We start from the raw sequence: 20,591 nt of genomic DNA on the forward strand, positions 1-20,591 counted from the left end.
CATTTTTCTTACTGTGTATGGGTTCGCAGTCGCAGGCTGAGACACACCCTGGACACTATCATGACACACCTCCTTCTGCGTCGCCACCCTCTCTTGCTGCCCACAAACGGTCCCTGCCTGTCAATCACTTTGCAAGTAAATTCTCACTGCGAGCGAATGAATATGAAACTTGATGCATGCGCAGTGCGACTCAGACACAGGTCACCAATATCGCTCAACTGCATTAACATTGGAATTGCGTCCATCTCTGAATCAGGCCACCATTCAGCGAGCCATGGGGATGTGCATGGATGTCTATATTTGTCTCTGATATTTATGTATCTGTCTAACTATATAGTACTGTACATGTTTCTGACGCTTTCTGTCTTGCAGCCATGCAGCGAGTCCTGCAGACAAATCCTGATCTCCCTCCATCCTCTGACCTGGATCTAATCTTCCTGAAAGGAATAATGGAAAGTCCAATGGTAATAAACATCAGAGGGAGAGAAACAAAGACAGTCTCAATCAGGCTTAAGTTACATTTCAAAGGAATGAGAGAGAAGTAGAAGACAAGGTGCCATGATACCAGAGATCATTAAGATGCAGAATTGTTAAAATTAGTGACATGATTTGAGTTATCACATAATATTGACTAAATAGACAATTGTGTATAAATAGATTGACAGGGTACACTATACCCATGTTCAGCAGTATCCTCTAAATACCGGCTACATTCATTTTTTTTACCTTCACTGAATTGTATTTATTATTGCTACAGGCTCATGAGCGAATGGAGGAGACTCGGCTGGAAGCTGTGCGGGAGAACAACTTGCAGCTGGTACAGGAGATCCTCCAGGACATGGCAGGAGTAAGGGATCCTAGTGGGACAACAGCCGAGCTGCAGAGAATCTTACAGGAACCTCATTTCCAGGTAATATAGAAACAGAATTGTATTTATTATGTGGTTCTTCCAACACATTTTATTCTCATGTTTCCATTTCTCACTTTTTATTCTAATTATTCTCCGATTTCATGTTGTGGTTGATTAAGACATATATAATTAATATGATATTATTAATATATATATATATATATATATATATATTAGGGGTGTGCACCGGACACTTTTCGTGTTTTGTGTTTTGGTTTTGGATCTGGATCTTTCTTCGTGTTTTGGATCTGGATTGGTTTTGCCAAAACCACCCTTCCGTGTTTTGGGTTCTGGGTTTTGTGTTTTGGATCTGGATTTTTTCTTAAAAAAAAAAAAAAACCCGCTAAAATCACATAAATGGGCCTTTTTTTGTTCCTACGCTATTAATAACCCCAATAACATTAATTTCCACTCATTTCCACTCTATTCTGAACACCTCACACCTCACAATATTGTTTTTAGGCCAAAAGGTTGTACCGAGGAAGCTGGATGACTATGCTAAGCGACACAAGGGGGCGGCACAAACACGTGGCCCATCTAGGAGTGGCACTGCAGTGGCAGACAGGAAGCCAATCAGCGTTATGGTGCCCATTTGCATGTAGCACGAACCCGGGAGATCCGTGCTACATGCATCTGTGTGATTGGCACAGAGCAATGACAGGTCCGTGAGACCCGTCTGTGCTGCTGTGGTAAAAAAAAAAAAAAAAACCTGTGTAAAAAAAGAAAAAAATGGCGTGCACCCCCCCAAAAAAGAGCAACCAGCCCCGGGCATTAGTAACCCAGTGCTGGGTGTGCTTAAATACAGGGGACAAACGACGTAGGGGTCCCCTGTACTTAAGCACAACCAGCACCGGGCTAGTCAGAACCAGCGCTGGTTGCCAAAATACGGGGGACAAACGACGTAGGGGTCCCCTGTATTCTGCGCAACCAGCTCTGGGCTCTGATCCGGTCCTGGTTCTGGAAATATAGGGGACAAAAAATGAGTAGGGTTCCCCTGTATGTTCCAGAACCAGCACTGGACTTTTTCTAGCGGGGGGCTGATGCCACAGCCAGGGGAGCCCTTTCACCGGGCCCCCCAGCCGCAGCATCAACCCTGACCGCTAGTCAGCCCAGGCCGGGGATCCCTGGAGAGCTGGGGACCCCCCCAATAAAGGGGTCACCCTCTCCAGGGCACCCCAGGCCCAGGCTGATAGCCCGGGGCTATCCCCGCCACCCCTGGTGGTGGTGGGTGGCGGGTTGATTGTGTGGTGTGGTGTAAATAAAGAATATCAAACATTGTCTTTACAAGTAGAACTGCAAGTCCCAGCTAGCCTGCCCCGCATGCTGGTACTTGGAGAACCACAAGTACCAGCATGCAGGGCATTAAGGGCCCACTAGTACCTGTAGTTCACCTGTAAAAAAAATGTTTAAAAAAACACAGGACACACACACCGTGACAGTATAAGTTTATTAAACATACATACACACACACACATGTACACATACTCACCTATGTAACCTGTAGCATCGGTCCACTTGTCCGGTAAAGTATCCCTAGGGGACCTGTGAAAAAAAACATACTCACCATCTCCTATGCGAGGTTCTGTCCTCTTCGTTCCAAAGTAGGCATCCCCGGACTTGGCAAAAAAAAAAAAACGAAAACGCGATCCACGAACTTAGTACCGTTCTATAGAACGGTACTTCCCGAATGAGAGCTTAGCGGCGGGGTATCACCATGGAAACCCCGCTGCTAAGCGTTCATTGGCTGAGAGAGGTCATCTCCCGTCTCTCAGCCAATGAACGGCTCCCTCCATTGTAGTCAATGGTGGGAACCGCAGGGTAAACTTTAATAACCTTGCGGCTCCCAGCATTGACTACAATGGAGGGAGCCGTTCATTGGCTGAGAGAGACGGGAGATGGCCTCTCTCAGCCAATGAACGCTTAGCAGCGGGGTTTCCATGGTGATACCCCGCCGCTAAGCTCTCATTCGGGAAGTACCGTTCTATAGAACGGTACTAAGTTCGTGGATCGCGTTTTCGTTTTTTTTTTTTTGCCAAGTCCGGGGATGCCTACTTTGGAACGAAGAGGACAGAACCTCGCATAGGAGATGGTGAGTATGTTTTTTTTCACAGGTCCCCTATGGATACTTTACCGGACAAGTGGACCGATGCTACAGGGTTACATAGGTGAGTATGTGTACATGTGTGTGTGTGTGTGTGTGTGTATGTATGTTTAATAAACTTATACTGTCACGGTGTGTGTGTCCTGTGTTTTTTTTAAACATTTTTTTACAGGTGAACTACAGGTACTAGTGGGCCCTTAATGCCCTGCATGCTGGTACTTGTGGTTCTCCAAGTACCAGCATGCGGGGCAGGCTTGCTGGGACTTGCAGTTCTACTTGTAAAGACAATGTTTGATATTCTTTATTTACACCACACCACACAATCAACCCGCCACCCACCGCCACCAGGGGTGGCGGGGATAGCCCCGGGCTATCAGCCTGGGCCTGGGGTGCCCTGGAGAGGGTGACCCCTTTATTGGGGGGGTCCCCAGCTCTCCAGGGATCCCCGGCCTGGGCTGACTAGCGGTCAGGGCTGATGCTGCGGCTGGGGGGCCCGGTGAAAGGGCTCCCCTGGCTGTGGCATCAGCCCCCCGCTAGAAAAAGTCCAGTGCTGGTTCTGGAACATACAGGGGAACCCTACTCATTTTTTTCCCCTGTATTTCCAGAACCAGGACCGGATCAGAGCCCAGAGCTGGTTGCGCAGAATACGGGGGACCCCTACGTCGTTTGTCCCCCGTATTTTGGCAACCAGCTCTGGTTCTGACTAGCCCGGTGCTGGTTGTGTTTAAGTACAGGGGACCCCTATGTCGTTTGTCCCCTGTATTTAAGCACACCCAGCACTGGGTCACTAATGCCCGGGGCTGGTTGCTCTTTTTTTGGGGGGGAGGACGCCATTTTTTTCTCTTTTTACACAGGTTTTTTTTTTTTTATTTACCACAGCAGCACAGACGGGTCTCATGGACCCGTTAGTGCTCTGTGTCAATGACACAGATGCAAGTAGCACGGATCTCCTGGTCTGTGCGTGCATCTGTGTCATTGAAATACACAGCAGCACAGACGGGTCTCACTGACCCATCTGTGCTCTGTGTCACTGTCAATCACACAGATGCATGTAGCACGGATCTCACGAGTCCGTGCTACATGCAAATGAGCACCATAATGCTGATTGGCTGAGAGCCGTGACAGACGGCTCTGTCAGCCAATCAGCACTTTGCCCATTAAAGGCAAAGGCATTTTTTTTTAAATGGCCGCTCGAGGCAAAACCTCGAGATCCGACAGCAGATCTCGAGGTTTTGCCTCGGGAGAGGGATCCGGGGCAGACAGGGAGATCCGAGCTTGGGCTCGGATCGCCCCGGATCCCCGAAGTTCGGGTGGGTTCGGTTCTCAGGGAACCGAACCCGCTCATCCCTAATATATATATATATATATATATATATATATAACACATACCTGTATAACATATTCATATCCTGTATGTTTGGCTGTTTTAAATTTAAAGTTGACAGCGTTAGAAAAACCTGGAGCCATTCAAATTTATAGGTTGACTGTGGACAGACATCAGTGAGCTTATCTTGTTGGAGCCACAGACCAGTCCCCTGGTGTGATGTTAGTTAGCACAGGGATGCGCATATAGGTGGGAAGCATGTGAAAAGCCTCACACTGAGGGGTATATTTACTAATGTGAGGGTTTTAAAAATGGAGATGTTACCCATAGCAACCAATCAGATTCTACTTAACATTTAACTAGCTCTATCTAGAAGATAATAGCTAGAATCTGATTAGTTGCTATGGGCAACAGATCCACTTCTAAAAACTCTCAATTTAGTAGATATACCCTTGGGAGTTTGGTACTGGAAGGATGAAGAGTCTTTGTGACATTTACTTCTATATGGAAATTCGCTTCCATCTCTAATCAGTACCAAGTTTCCTTAAACATCATAATGTGACCTTTTCCATCACCTGCACCTATCACACAAGCCTCCAGCACAGTATTACTTTTTTAGTAACTGACCAGTGAATATATAGCATAACCTATTTCATCCTATTTTGTCCATTCATAACTTACAATGTTTCATGTTGCTTGGTGCCATTGAACTAATGAGGTTTGAATTTGAAATCACATTATGTATAAGTGAAGTGCTTGGCTCACATTACATAATCTTCTCCCATTTTTCACAATAAAGAGCTGACTTAGCAGCATCAAAAGGATGTCACATTTTTACTGATGATCTCTATCAGCGAATTTACAATGTTTTGTTATACAAACCAATTTTTTATATCGTATTAACTTGTATCCATATTTCTTTCTTTCCACTTTAGTCACTTTTACAGACTCATGATTCTGTAGCATCCAAAAATTACGAGACTCCACCCCCAAGTCCACTGCTGGATCCCACCCTGAGCAACCAGCCAGTTCCACCCGATGCAGTGCGAATGGTGGGAGTAAGAAAGAGTGCAGGGGAGCATTTGGTAAGTTGGAAAAGTGCGCTGCTTCTTGTTATCACCACAATAATTATGTCACTTTTATAGCTGTTGAGCTTGTCCTTTTTCTATTGTTACCAGGGAGTAACTTTCCGGGTTGAAGGTGGTGAGCTAGTAATTGCCCGGATCCTGCATGGTGGTGTGATTGATCAACAAGGTCTGCTACACGTCGGGGATGTAATTAGAGAGGTCAATGGAAGGGAGGTGGGGAGTGACCCACAGGCTTTGCAGGAAATGCTTCGGGATGCCAGTGGAAGTGTGGTTCTGAAAATACTTCCTAGCTACCAGGAACAACACCCCCTGCGGCAGGTACCCTAGACTGGAAGACATGCATTTGTGTTTTTTGGAGTTTATTTATTGTTTAAGTTATATTAAATCTTTTTGAGGGTTATTAGAAGTATATTTACTAAAGTGCAGGTTTTTAGAAGTGAAAATATTGCCCATAGGAACCAATCAGATTCTAGCTTTCATCTTCTAGAAGGTGCTAGATAAATGATAAGTAGAATCTGATTGGTTGCTATGGGCAACATCTCCACTTCTAAAAACCCGCACTTTAGTAAATATACCCCATAGTGTAAGAAGACCTTAATAACTAATCTACGAGGGGTGTACAATAAGTTTCGGGATGTGCAGTACATAGATAGTAGACACAATCTGACTGGTTGCGAACTGTAATATCTGACTAAAGTTCTTGTGAAATTTCAAGGCACAGAACCGTATATAAACAGCACAGCACACACAAGAGGTCAGCTTGTTCACTTCCATCAAGAAACTCGTTATGTAGCTCAACAAAGGACACTGAAGAGCCATGATCTTCTACAACTACAAGAGTGGTCTGCGACAGCAGGAGAGTTTTGACTGACTGAGCTGCTTTTGGGAAGAAAGCACCATTCTGAACCACTGTTTGAGTGGTTTGCAAAATTTCGGCTCGAGAGACAGTCCCTGGAAGACGAGGATAGCTGCGACCGACCTATGTCCGCCATCACCGAGGACAACATTGCAGCCATACGGGCCATAATTGAGGTGGATGCCAGGGTGACTATAGTTCCGTTAGAGAATGAGATAGGCATCTCATTTGGATCCATCCACTCGATACGCCACAAACAGCTTTGTCTGAGCAAGGTTTCTGCATGCTGGTGCCCCATAAGCTGACTCAGGAGCAATAGGAGGCTCAGGTGACTTGGAGCCGCAACATGCTGGCCAGGTTTGATGGCGGTCGCTCAAACTCTGTCTGGGAGATCATCAGTGGTGATGAATTCTGGATCTACAGTTTCAACGTGAGACCAAACAACAGTCAGCCCAGTGGACCCCAGTTGAAGGTGCGCCACCACAGAAGTTCCGATGTGAGTGCACCATGGCCAAACAGATGGTGGCTGTTTTAGTGACCAAGACTAGCCATGTAGCTACCGTATCACACCCGTGCAGCAGCGTATCATCACTGGGGACTGGTACGCAAACCAATGCCTGCCGCAAGTGCTGGAAGCCATTTCCAGGCACCGTCCAAGAACTCACACTCGTGGTGCCCTTCTCCATCATGACAATGCATCTGTCTACAAGCCCAGGAATGTAGTGAATTTTCTGGCCCATGAGTGCATCCAGGAGCTTGGTCATCCCCGTACAGTCCAGACCTGGTCCCTTGCGACTTCTTTCTGTTCCCACAAATCAAGGGCAAGATGCGTGGGATTCATTTTGAGACACTGAAAGCTGCAGTGGAGACCTTCATCCAGCATGTAGAAGACATACCTGCTTTGAACTGGTTCAGTTGCTTCACCAAGTAGACTTTGCATAGACCCCTCTGGCGAATGCTTTGAAAAAATGTAATGTTCACTTTGTTTGTAAATATAATACTTTTTGTGCATCAGGAAACTTATTGCATACCTCTTATAAAGTATAACGATGATACCTTGCAATCAAGTTAATTTCTGATTACTCCACTAGCAAGATACAACTTTAATTGTATAGTGTACACAGGTGCTGTAGAAGCAGATATCAATGTTAGGTTATGGGAAAGTGTTAGAGAACAAGATATCAATATGTTTGTAATTTTTAGGTATTTGTAAAGTGTCACTTCAGCTATGATCCTTCCAGTGATAGTCTAATCCCGTGTAAGGAGGCTGGCTTGCCTTTCCGAGCAGGGGACCTTCTACAGATTGTCAACCAGGAAGACCCTAACTGGTGGCAGGTGAGTAACAACTGGTGACCCCACGTGATGAGTAGATGCAGACTTCCTCTTCTATGAGTTTGAAGTTTGAACCCTTTTAAGGTTTCATTGCAATTTAAAAATTCAGTTTTAAAACACTTGTCCAAACATAAATATTGTGTAACATTACATTTCTATAGATTGTAAGCTTGCAAGCAGGGCCCTCTTACCTCTATGTCTGTCTGTTATTACCCTGTTTTGTTCTATCAATGTTTCCAATTGTAAAGCGCAACGGAATATGCTGCGATATATAAGAAACTGTTAATAAATAAATAATAAAATTACATGCTGACCTTGTTAGATTATGAACAGCATAAGTTCAATGCAGGATCCTCTTTTGTGACTAACTTACACAGAAGAGCAGTGAGGAAGAATCATGGAGTGCACTTGCCTTCTTGTGTTCTCATGTTGGTCACCAATCTGGTTATTCGGCATTTATCAGTTGTGTGCGGCCACTATAAATGTTTTGCACAGTTCCTTGATGAGGTTATAAACCTGTGTTTTTATTTATGCAAATTATAGGGCTTTCCATTAGCTGGCATGCTGCTGCTGCTGCTGCTGCTGTAGAGACTAGAATATTTATCTCTGTCTAGTACTGATCTAGAAAGACACAAATAGGTCAGTTATATAATGTATAACTACATCTTAGCTTTTATCTATAATACAGAGACTGAAAAGTAATTTATTTGCATTGAAATAATGCAATCAAATGGTATTTTGCTAATTTCATGATTCCTGTTGTCTAGGCATGTCTAGTGAAGGGTGGCACGGCTGGTCTCATTCCTAGCCAGTTACTGGAGGAGAAGAGGAAAGCATTTGTTAAAAGGGATGGAGAGCTGACCCCAAACTCCAGTGAGTAACCTGCAGTAGAATGAAACAGCATTTTGCACAGATTAGTGCTGGACACGGTGTCAATTAAAAAAGTAGCAAATTGTCCCTGTTAAACATCTTAAAACCCGATTTCTTTGGAGACATGTTGGCTCAGCACCATCATATTCCATTACGCTTTTACAACTGCGATGCGAAAGGTTCTCACATTTCCTTCCCTGAGGTCTTGGACTTCCTAATGCATCAGACAGGGCTGTCACCATTTTATATATCAGTATAAGTAGTATATAAGCTTGTTGTTTTGTTATTGTAAATAATGATGGCAAATCACACTGAAAAGGACCTTATACAAGAAATGGGATAACTTGTAAAATGTAACTTTGCACTGTAAAATAATTTGACTGTTCATAAATGTGCTTTGTGTAACAAATTGTGCTAATAGGTGCTCTTTGTGGAAGTATTGGAGGGAAGAAAAAGAAGAGGATCATGTATGTAACCACTAAAAATGCAGGTAACGATTTGCATAAACACCTCCTAACTAATGTACAAACTGCAATATTATACTCAGCCTACCAACATTCCAACGCTGTATTACGTTAATAACAGGACATGCTCTTGATGAATTTGTATGACCACACATTTTCAATTTTAAAAATCGGAATAGTGCCATGAAAGTCAGACTGCTGGTAAGAATGCTATGTGTGTCTCTGAAAAGATTAGACTGGAATCAACCTACAGATGTGTCCTTGCTCATCTAGCCTCAATACCCCATGCAGCCTGATATGCCTGGCATGCGTGAGCCACCTGGTCCTGTGCAACTCTGCTAGCATCAGGTGTCTTATGTCTGCTGAAATTGCACCTATGCCGCAATGTGATGCATCTAGTACATACCAGGAGACTGTGCTGATTAATTTGATATGCAACACTTGTATATCTGTGAGTCTCAGCAGAGTCTCACGGGATCAGGCGCTCTGAGTGGGGCTGTTAGGCATTACTGCGGCAAAGACGAGTGAGGACACATCTGTAATTCAATTACTATTGTCCAAAAGACACAGAGGGTCTGATTCGGGGTGAACGCAGATGCAGATGCTGAACCTTCTGAGGATCGCCCGCCTGTGACCTTATACAAATGCAGCAACAAATCCCTTTGCTAGTGTACAGTCATGCACTTTCAGCATCTGTAGGTGCTGTAATGCCGCCTGGTGCGTCCTTATACACCAGCATCACCAACTGTGGCAGTTGCAGATTTCTCATCTGAGTATGACCTACAATGTGAATGACTGAGTGTCTGTATACACAACCACTTCAGTGACACGCCTGCGACACTCCCATAGCACGCCCATAACACGGATCATCTCCATTCTTTTGTTTATCCACCTCCCAGTCTCCGCCCAGGAACACTGATACCATGCATCTCAATCACAACAGCGATACACACTGTGTAACGCATGCGACATAGAAGTCTTTAGGGATTTTTGTGCACGCTCAGTAGAAAAACATTGCTCAACTCCGTAAGCATCAGCACTGTGAATCAGACAGGGATAGTAGGAAATAAAGCTGTAGTACCACTTATAACCACCAGATGATGATACAGAGCACTTCAATTCAATCTCTAACTAGTCATGTGCAATATTTCTCATTTGTTATAGTATGAAAATATATTCTGGTGTTTGGAAAAGTGTATTATTAGTTAGATGTCTGAAATTCTAAGCTTGCCTCGTGATAGTTCCATTCTATTTTACCGTTTGCATTAGAAATCCTCATTGCAAAATTCTGATATACACAGATCAGGAAAGTATGTTTTTCTGTAAGCACTAATGAAACAGTGGCAGAACTCCCGAAGGCAATGGAAACATTGGCCTCTGGACACCAGCTGTAAGAAGGGCACTGAGGGGCAGGCCCAACGACAGGGGCTACAGGGGCCCAGTTGTACCAGGGCGCACAGATAAAGCCATCTGCAGTGATTAGCAGGGTGCAGGAAGCAGTTATATATGGATATATCTTATTGGTCCAGGTAGCTGCTGTCTCTTGATCTTCAGGCACCATCAGTGGCTGGTGCAATAGGTTTTTTTTTTATTACATCGCTGAAAGGCCACAGTGAGAAAAAGAGCAGCCAGGAGACACAGAAGAAGGTAAGTGTCTATGGGCTGGAGCCGGAGGGATGATGCGGGGGCTGGAGTTGGTGAGACAATGGGGGCTAGAGAGACAGAAAGGGCCTGGCTGGAGCTGGAGAGACGCTGGGGGGAAGCTGGAGAAACAAAAGGAGGTTGGTTGGAACTGGAAAGACACTGGAGGGCTGGAGAGACAGAAGGGTGCTGACTGGAGTTGGAGAAACACTGGGGGCTGACTGGAGAGACACTGGGAGGGGGGCTGGCTGAAGAAACACTGGGGGGCTGGCTGGAGAGACACTGTGGGGCGGGAGCTGCAGAAACATGGGGGAATGCTGGGGAGTCACAAAGGACTGAAGTGAACTGTGGGGAAGTGGCTGGAGATTATCCACTGGCAGGATTACTAGCACTTCCTCCTTTGTGCTACTGTGCATGTGCCAGTCGGTACCGCAGAGAAAGGGGGGAGGGAGAGGCTACCTCCAGGCGCGTGGTATGAAATTACGCCACTGTAATAAAGTGAGGAATAATTACTAAGTGCAATTACTAAGTTAAAACGCCGGCAACAGACCGGCATCTCGCACCCTTCGCGGCCCACTGGGAGCCCAAATTTGCGGAATTCGGGCTGCCATAAAGTGCGCCCATTGCGGCAATGACTCGTGCTGGTGAGATCATCACGGCTAATTGGATCGACCCTATTATGTCCATTTTTGTCAGCAGCCAATTAACATATTAATATGTTTTGGACTGTGGGAGGAAACTGGGGCATCCATAGGGAACCAACGTAATTAACGGGTAGAAATTCAGAAAAATGAATTTTAAAAATGAAATAAAAAATAGAGCAATACACTAAAATACTAAAGTAGCAAAATAAAAATAATGAAAATAAAATATAATTTAATAGTATAGTACTAAGCAGTCCTGCATATACATAAGCATTGAAGCCAGACCAGTTATGAGCAGTAGCAGAGTAGGCTTTGTATAATGCTCCAATAATAGGAGGTGGGCAGTTAAAAGATGTAATTCATAGTGATAAAAACAATATAAAATATGCAATTAAGTTCAGGAGACAGGTGTGTTGCACAAGATATAGGCACTACCTGGCTTCCGAAGGCAAGTGGAGGAGTGTATGAGAGATAGGGAGTAGGTCCTCCCATACTTGCGTATGGTCTTTCTCTCATGATGGGAGTCACCTGAGATGGAGTACAAAAGCGTAATGTGTACATTAACGGCTCCCGCCAGTATCAAAACACTATTGTGTAAGTGAGATTCCTATGCATGTCCTATGCAGAGGATTAACGTCAATGTGTGAGTAATCATGAGCTACTGATTAGCATTGCTGCCTCACAGTGCTAGAACATAGGCTGTATGCCATGTCGGGGCACTATTTGGAGTTTGTATTGTTTGAGTTTTTGTGTCCTGTTTTCTTACTACAGTTAAAACACATACTGGTAGGGTAACTGGCTTCTGATGAAACTGACCCTAATACATAGGTATTTGTGTGGTAGAAATAGAAAAGGATGTAAGCTCCCCTTGGAGTTTTGTGATTGTATTATGACAATCAATTTATTTACACAAGTGCATAGAGTGTATCTGGACGAGGCAGGCCTTATAAAGACATAAATAAAAACAGTCAAAAAAAATATCATGCAATGGGCAGGTGAATAATGCAGTGGGCAAACTGCGTCATTAAGCACCATGGACGGCTGCATGATGATGTGATTTGTGGCATTCTGCAGAGATGAGGAGGAGCAAATCACTTAGCCACATACCCAAGCGTACACCCACTTTCACCCTGGACCAGCAAAGTCCTGTCTAGCAGTGTCAAAGGTGCCCGTCCATTATCTTATTCACACAAGTTTCAAGCATGTGTGTTCCTAGCAGCTGTAAGAGTAAAGCTGGGTACACACCTATACAATTGTCGGGCCGTCCTTTCAATATCGAGAAAACGGCCGTTGGATTGTATAGGTGAGTATGCTGTCCTGATGCAGGAGCATTAGCCGATAAACAGATTTTAACGCTCCTGCAACGGTCGGGATCGGAAGGTTCGACCTCCCAATCCCATAGAAGCCTGTAAACACTGTGCTCTGCCTGCACAGTATGTACGCGGCTGACAGACAGCTGACAGGGGGTCACACTGGGGACACACTGCACGGCTGATCGGGACAGTTGTACCCAATCAGCCTGCAATCGAGTGTGTACCCAGCTTAAGAGGGCACTTCTTGTACAGATAACACTTTTATAGTAATTGGTGTAGCCTTGTGCAATTAACAAAAAAACCCCATTTCACTGTGCTTAAGGATGAAGCCATTTTAAAGATTCTGCACATGCCATACGGGTAATTTATATAAGTGTGTACAGACGTAAGTCATAGTATTTGATGACCAACTGCAATGTACCTGAATGCTACATGCAAACTGAAAGGTGTACCTATAATTATTTAATCCATTGTCTCTTTCCAGATACATGCATCCATATGATTAGCCTATACAGTATGTGTTACCACAGGGTTCAATATTTCATGTTACTATCATACAAGTCTGTTCATACTCTGCTTGTAACCTGTTGGGAATACAGATGAGCTGAATGTAGCTTACACATGGCAAATATAGCAGTGTGAATAAGCTTTAGACTAGTCATTATACCACTGATGGAGTGAGGGCAGCCATTTTGTGAGGTAAATATAAATGAATGAAAATACTGTAAGGAGCACTTTCTTCTGCCTAATGGTTCACCTTAATCTGCCATTTCTTTCTGTTCCACAGAGTTTGACCGTCATGAACTGCTAATATATGAAGAGGTTGCAAAGATGCCCCCTTTCCGCAGAAAGACCCTCATTCTCATTGGTGCACAAGGAGTAGGGAGGAGAAGCCTGAAGAACAAACTCCTGACCTCTGATCCATTAAGATATGGCACCACCACACCATGTAAGTGTTTTTTCACCTAAATATTCATGTTTAGCATTAGCCGTACCTGTTAATGGGGGAACAAAGAAGCCAGAGAGGCTTTGTTGGATTGTCTCCAGGTGAAATCTCTGTGCTCATGCATGGCCGCTGGCTGCTCTTGTTCATATTACTGGTCCTTTTCACCGGCAGGTTCAAGTGAAAACCTTCGATTAGCATCAGGTTTTTGCCAGGGCTCCGACAGCCCGGGATTGATAAATAATGGAGAAATTGTGTTCAGTGATACAGAACTCAGACACTGAACCACTAATGATAAATAGATGCCTTAAGCTGGGCATCCACTATACAATTTTCTGTCAGATATCTGTCCAATCTGGCTGGTTGGAATGAAAACCTGGTAATGTATGGGAGCAAATGACAATCGATCATATGGTTTTAAACAGTGAAAAAAGGATTGTTCAAATTGGTTACATTTGTGTGTTTTACTTTTAACCAATTTGTCTGAACGACCATTTTAGGCTATTTTCCAGTGTTTGTGAGCAAATGGACGATTGTCATTTGCTCCCATACATTACCAGGTTTTCATTCCAACCAGCCAGATTGGACAGATATCTGACAGAAAATTGTATAGTGGATGCCCAGCTTTAGTTTATTTTGTATGAGTTGCAGCAGATAATTAAGCTTTAGTGCAGCTACTTCTGCTAATGAAAGTGTTTTGCACAGTATAACATCAGATGATTGATGATTAGAATTTAGTTTACTTCTTTATGTGAATGTGCAATGTCCTCAGCTTGTTGGTGCACACAGGTAGGATTTGAATATCCGTATCAGTTTACTTCACAGTTGGAGTTATGTGCAGAAATAAAAACATTACACAGTGAATGGTTAACACATGGCATGGGTGGTATAGTGCAAAATAATATGCTCAAATAATTGGCATTCATGGAACAGCAAAACAACATATTAACTACTTGGTGCTCTGCATGACCACAGAGGCCTATATATCAGTTTTAGACAATTGTTTTCAGAAAATATAATTTCTTATCACCACATATCATGGTAATAAGATATTATTTTTAACATAAATGACCAGGGAAGGGGGGAATAGGGGGATATAGTTTGAGCACAGGATATAATATATTGGATATAATTAGTCAAAAGAATAATGAAAATCCACAATTATAAATATCAAACCCTAGTATAGGTGTCAAGCAAAAATATTGTAAAGTGTGGAGGTGCTCCCCATGAGAGTATAGATAAACGTAGTATGGGGAAGAAGAAGAAAACTCTCTTGTTGGGGGCACTCGAATGTAAAGGTTATAATAAGAATAATATATAAAAAATAACTTTTATTAGATATATTTTAAAATACCAAAAACAAGTCTGAGCCTGTTACTTATTGGCATTACTGTTGGAATAACAGCTATAAATTATCACAAGCAGAACACGAACATACATAGAACATAAGACAACATATAATACAATACTTATCACAATTGTGTGAAGCTAAGTGAAATATTACAAATAGGTCTATAATTCTCTGTCTCATACAATATTGAGACCTATATAAAACATATACTAGTTCAATGACCTCATAATGTCGTCATAGCACAATGGCTAATCAGAATTACGGCAGAAGCATACAAGGAAATCTTCTAGAAAAGAATGTGATAATAACCATACAATATTCAATATAGGTTACGTGAGATATCACAGCACAATAACACTGAACAGTAATCAGAGAAATACAATAAGGGGGTCAGATGAAATAATAGCTGACCCTGCAAATATCAAAATGAATATAAGTAAATCACAGGTTGTAATGAGAGGCAGATCACACGTAGGTCGCCTGTGATGCCACCCAGGTACTTGTAGACAGTAAGGTTATAGGAAAAAGTAAAGCTACTCCTTTATGTGGAGTTTACAAAATAGCAGCTGCTGCATGCCATTGTATAGCCATTGAATGGCATGTGAGCGTACTATAAAGGTACTCCCAGGGTAGGGAATAAGTACAATGAGTATCTGCTGTTGGACTGCGTTAAAAAGAAGGTCCTGGTGTAAACATTGCAGGAACCTCTAATAGGCGCACCCCAATGAGAGTACTCATAGAGACAATAGTTATCGTAATGAAATAACACAGCATAGGTTTGCGATCTGTGCTGCTGCCAGTCATATACCAAAGGTAGTGGTGAGTGGTGGGAAACCCAGATCGCATATGCTTATGCAGTGATAGGAAGAAAGAGTATGAGTGTAGCTGCACTATGGCTAGTACAGGACAAGTGGAGCTCTGTTGCCCTAAAGGTATTGCAGGGTCACAAACTTGTCTCTGTTGAATAAAGCCACTCAGTGCGCTAAAGAAAGTGTAGTATGAAAAGTACCTGAGCGCTCACCTCCAGGGAGCCGGTGTGTAGTATAGAAAATCTGCCACTAGAAGAGCCTGTCAGTATGCTGCCATGACGAATCCCGCCTGTACACAGCCGGATTCGCGGGTCTGAGATGCGCGTTTCACTGTCGCTTCCTCAGTCAGATGCATGTGGACTGTGATACACAGGTGATCTTTAACCTGCGTTGTGACCAATGGGAGAGCAGGTGCTGTGTGTTGCAGATGCAATACCCTTGTCAATAGGTCTAAGTGTTAACTCCCTCTATTGGTCCACAGCAACAGGAGGGAGTGAGTCATAGGAGGGGGGAGTGTTTGGGTTAGATGAAGCTCATAACGATCAGGCTAACAGGCTAAGGTGGAAAACCTGACTAGTAGCTAAAGTGTCTGTCTTGCAGCAAAAATAGTTATGCAAAAATGCTAATACCAAACATACAGATATATAAATAGCAGATATAAATAAGTGTGTATAAGTGATTAGAATAAAGAAAATGTCACTTCCTCAGTCAGATGCATGTGGACTGTGATACACAAGTGATCTTTAACCTGCGTTGTGACCAATGGGAGAGCAGCTGCTGTGTGTTGCAGATGCAATACCCTTGTCAATAGGTCCAAGTGTTAACTCCCTCTATTGGTCCACAGCAACAGGAGGGAGTGAGTCATAGGAGGGGGGAGTGTTTGGGTTAGATGAAGCTCATAACGATCAGGCTAACAGGCTAAGGTGGAAAACCTGACTAGTAGTTGAAGTGTCTGTCTTGCAGCAAAAATAGTTATGCAAAAATGCTAATACCAAACATACAGATATATAAATAGCAGATATAAATAAGTGTGTATAAAGTGATTAGAATAAAGAAAATGATACCAAAATAAAAATAAAAATAAAAATAAATAAAAATAAAAATTAAAAATATTAAAAATAAAAATAAATATAAAGATAATAAAAAAAAAAAATAATAATAATAATAATAACAACAACAATAATAACAATAATAATAATAATAATAATAATAATAATGAGTAGATAATAAATAATTAATAAATATATGAATATGAATGGTGATGTGACGACAGTGATATATTCTAGAAAAGTGTATACAAATGTGAATACAGATTGTGTGCAGAAATACTTTGACATAAGTTGACATGAAGTATAAGGTAAATACCAAAAGGATATGTTGGATGTATAGAGTGATCAGGAATTAAGGTTATAAAATTGATGAAACATCAAAGTGATGAGAACATGGCTAAGATAAACAAATGAGAAGACCAATGAAAACAGTGTGGGGTAATGAGTATTCAATAATAATGCTGAGATATGTATTTATACATAGAGAATAAGTGTATGTGGAGATGGTGGGAGAGAAAAAAGAGTAAAAAAATTTAAAAAAATATATATTAAGAAATATGTGAAATATCAAGTTTAAGAATTGGTCACTAAAATACTAAAATGATGTCTGTGTTGGAGTTAAGCTTCCAATGATCGTCCATTGCTGCTTGCATATAAAAATTAGTCAGACATGACATAAGTTTTAATGAAAAAAGACCTCTCAGAGAAAGATACTGTAGTTGATCATTTCATTGAGTCCATTAGGGCTCACAGTATTGAGTCTAAAGGTCCAGTTGCTTTCCCTCTGTAGTAATATTTTTGTCAGGTTGCCACCTCTTATGCCCAATCTAATATGTTCTAGCCCAAAGGCTTTCAGATCTTGTGTTGTTCCATTGTGGTATTTTAAGAAGTGTTTGGCGACAGATGTCAGTTTCTTCATTTTAGTGAGGTCGCTTCTTGCATTTTTGATATTCCCCACGTGTTCTAAGATTCTCTGTTTAAAGATGCGACTTGTCATGCCTATGTACCTAAGGTTGCAACTGCACTCCAAGCAGTATATAACCCCCATAGCATCACAGTTGATAAATTGTGTTAGCATGATAGTCTGGCCATATCTATCGATAACGTTATCTTTTTTGGTGATATAGCCACAGGCTTTACACTTACCACATGGGTAAGTACCTTTTAATTTCATCTGCCTTCTGGGATTTCCTACAAAATGGCTCTTTACCAGTCTATCCCTGAGATTTGGGGATCTTCGCCAGCTAAAGGTGGGTTTACTCTCCAGAGAATTTCTCAGATCATCATCCATGAGTAAGACATGCCAATGTCGTGTGACGATTTCCTGCAATTCTCGCCACTCATTACAGTAATTTGTAATGAAACGTACTTGGTTTTTTGTTTCACTAGATTTGTTGTTGGAGAAGATCAGGGTCTGTCTATCCATTTTGAGAGCCTGGTATTGGGCACTCTTAATCATTTTCCTACTATAACCTCTGCTTAGGAGGCATTCAGAAAGATCTTGACTTTTGCGCAGAAAGGTCTCATCAGTTGTGCAATTTCTTCTGAGTCTCAGAAACTCACCCTTAGGTAAGTTTTTGATAGTAGGCGGAAAGTGAGCACTACTGCAATGAAGAAGACTATTCGTAGCTGAATAGTTCTGTTTGTAGGTGTCCATTCTCATTAGTAAAGAGGTGAAGATCAAGAAAGGTGGCATTATCTCTGCTAAAGGTATATGTAAGTTTCAAATTTATTGAGTTTTTGTTCAACTCCTGGATAAAGGTAAGTAGGTCGTTCACATCTCCCTGCCATATCATAAAGATATCATCAATATATCTTAGCCAGGTGGTTATATGGCTGGTAAATCGTTCATTCGACTCTTTGATCATTGGAAGCTTAACTCCAACACAGACATCATTTTAGTATTTTAGCGACCAATTCTTAAACTTGATATTTCACATATTTCTTAATATATATTTTTTTACATTTTTTTACACTTTTTTCTCTCCCACCATCTCCACATACACTTATTCTCTATGTATAAATACATATCTCAGCATTATTATTGAATACTCATTACCCCACACTGTTTTAATTTGTCTTCTCATTTGTTTATCTTAGCCATGTTCTCATCACTTTGATGTTTCATCAATTTTATAACCTTAATTCCTGATCACTCTATACATCCAACATATCCTTTTGGTATTTACCTTATACTTCATGTCAACTTATGTCAAGGTATTTCTGCACACAATCTGTATTCACATTTGTATACACTTTTCTAGAATATATCACTGTCATCACATCACCATTCATATTCATATATTTATTAATTATTTATTATCTACTCATTATTATTATTATTATTGTTATTATTGTTGTTATTATTATTATTATTATTATTTTTATTTTTAATATTTTTAATTTTTATTTTTATTTTTATTTATTTTTATTTTTATTTTGGTATCATTTTCTTTATTCTAATCACTTTATACACACTTATTTATATCTACTATTTATATATCTGTATGTTTGGTATTAGCATTTTTGCATAACTATTTTTGCTGCAAGACAGACACTTTAGCTACTAGTCAGGTTTTCCACCTTAGCCTGTTAGCCTGATCGTTATGAGCTTCATCTAACCCAAACACTCCCCCCTCCTATGACTCACTCCCTCCTGTTGCTGTGGACCAATAGAGGGAGTTAACACTTAGACCTATTGACAAGGGTATTGCATCTGCAACACACAGCACCTGCTCTCCCATTGGTCACAACGCAGGTTAAAGATCACCTGTGTATCACAGTCCACATGCATCTGACTGAGGAAGCGACAGTGAAACGCGCGTCTCAGACCCGCGAATCCGGCTGTGTACAGGCGGGATTCGTCATGGCAGCATACTGACAGGCTCTTCTAGTGGCAGATTTTCTATACTACACACCGGCTCCCTGGAGGTGAGCGCTCAGGTACTTTTCATACTACACTTTCTTTAGTGCACTGAGTGGCTTTATTCAACAGAGACAAGTTTGTGACCCTGCAATACCTTTAGGGCAACAGAGCTCCACTTGTCCTGTACTAGCCATAGTGCAGCTACACTCATACTCTTTCTTCCTATCACTGCATATGCGATCTGGGTTTCCCACCACTCACCACTACCTTTGGTATATGACTGGCAGCAGCACAGATCGCAAACCTATGCTGTGTTATTTCATTACGATAACTATTGTCTCTATGAGTACTCTCATTGGGGTGCGCCTATTAGAGGTTCCTGCAATGTTTACACCAGGATCTTCTTTTTAACGCAGTCCAACAACAGATACTCATTGTACTTATTCCCTACCCTGGGAGTACCTTTATAGTACGCTCACATGCCATTCAATGGCTATACAATGGCATGCAGCAGCTGCTATTTTGTAAACTCCACATAAAGGAGTAGCTTTACTTTTTCCTATAACCTTACTGTCTACAAGTACCTGGGTGGCATCACAGGCGACCTACGTGTGATCTGCCTCTCATTACAACCTGTGATTTACTTATATTCATTTTGATATTTGCAGGGTCAGCTATTATTTCATCTGACCCCCTTATCATTGTATTTCTCTGATTACTGTTCAGTGTTATTGTGCTGTGATATCTCACGTAACCTATATTGAATATTGTATGGTTATTATCACATTCTTTTCTAGAAGATTTCCTTGTATGCTTCTGCCGTAATTCTGATTAGCCATTGTGCTATGACGACATTATGAGGTCATTGAACTAGTATATGTTTTATATAGGTCTCAATATTGTATGAGACAGAGAATTATAGACCTATTTGTAATATTTCACTTAGCTTCACACAATTGTGATAAGTATTGTATTATATGTTGTCTTATGTTCTATGTATGTTCGTGTTCTGCTTGTGATAATTTATAGC

General features: G+C 41.8%; 1 protein-coding gene across 2 annotated transcripts in view; it reads left to right on the forward strand.

The window, feature by feature from the left end:
* Positions 1–20,591, forward strand: part of MPP2 (MAGUK p55 scaffold protein 2) — a 40,513-nt gene that overhangs the window by 6,682 nt on the left and 13,240 nt on the right. For both annotated transcript variants that reach the window (XM_088443598.1, XM_088443599.1), the window contains 8 exons: positions 373–464; positions 758–910; positions 5,271–5,420; positions 5,514–5,741; positions 7,483–7,614; positions 8,379–8,484; positions 8,903–8,971; positions 13,331–13,492. In XM_088443598.1, the coding sequence (XP_088299724.1) occupies positions 373–464; positions 758–910; positions 5,271–5,420; positions 5,514–5,741; positions 7,483–7,614; positions 8,379–8,484; positions 8,903–8,971; positions 13,331–13,492 (1,092 nt within the window). The remainder of the gene's footprint in view (positions 1–372; positions 465–757; positions 911–5,270; positions 5,421–5,513; positions 5,742–7,482; positions 7,615–8,378; positions 8,485–8,902; positions 8,972–13,330; positions 13,493–20,591) is intronic.

The sequence above is a fragment of the Taudactylus pleione genome, unplaced genomic scaffold, assembly GCF_031769625.1.
Source record: "Taudactylus pleione unplaced genomic scaffold, aTauple2 ptg000331l, whole genome shotgun sequence".
Classification (NCBI taxonomy): domain Eukaryota; kingdom Metazoa; phylum Chordata; class Amphibia; order Anura; family Myobatrachidae; genus Taudactylus; species Taudactylus pleione.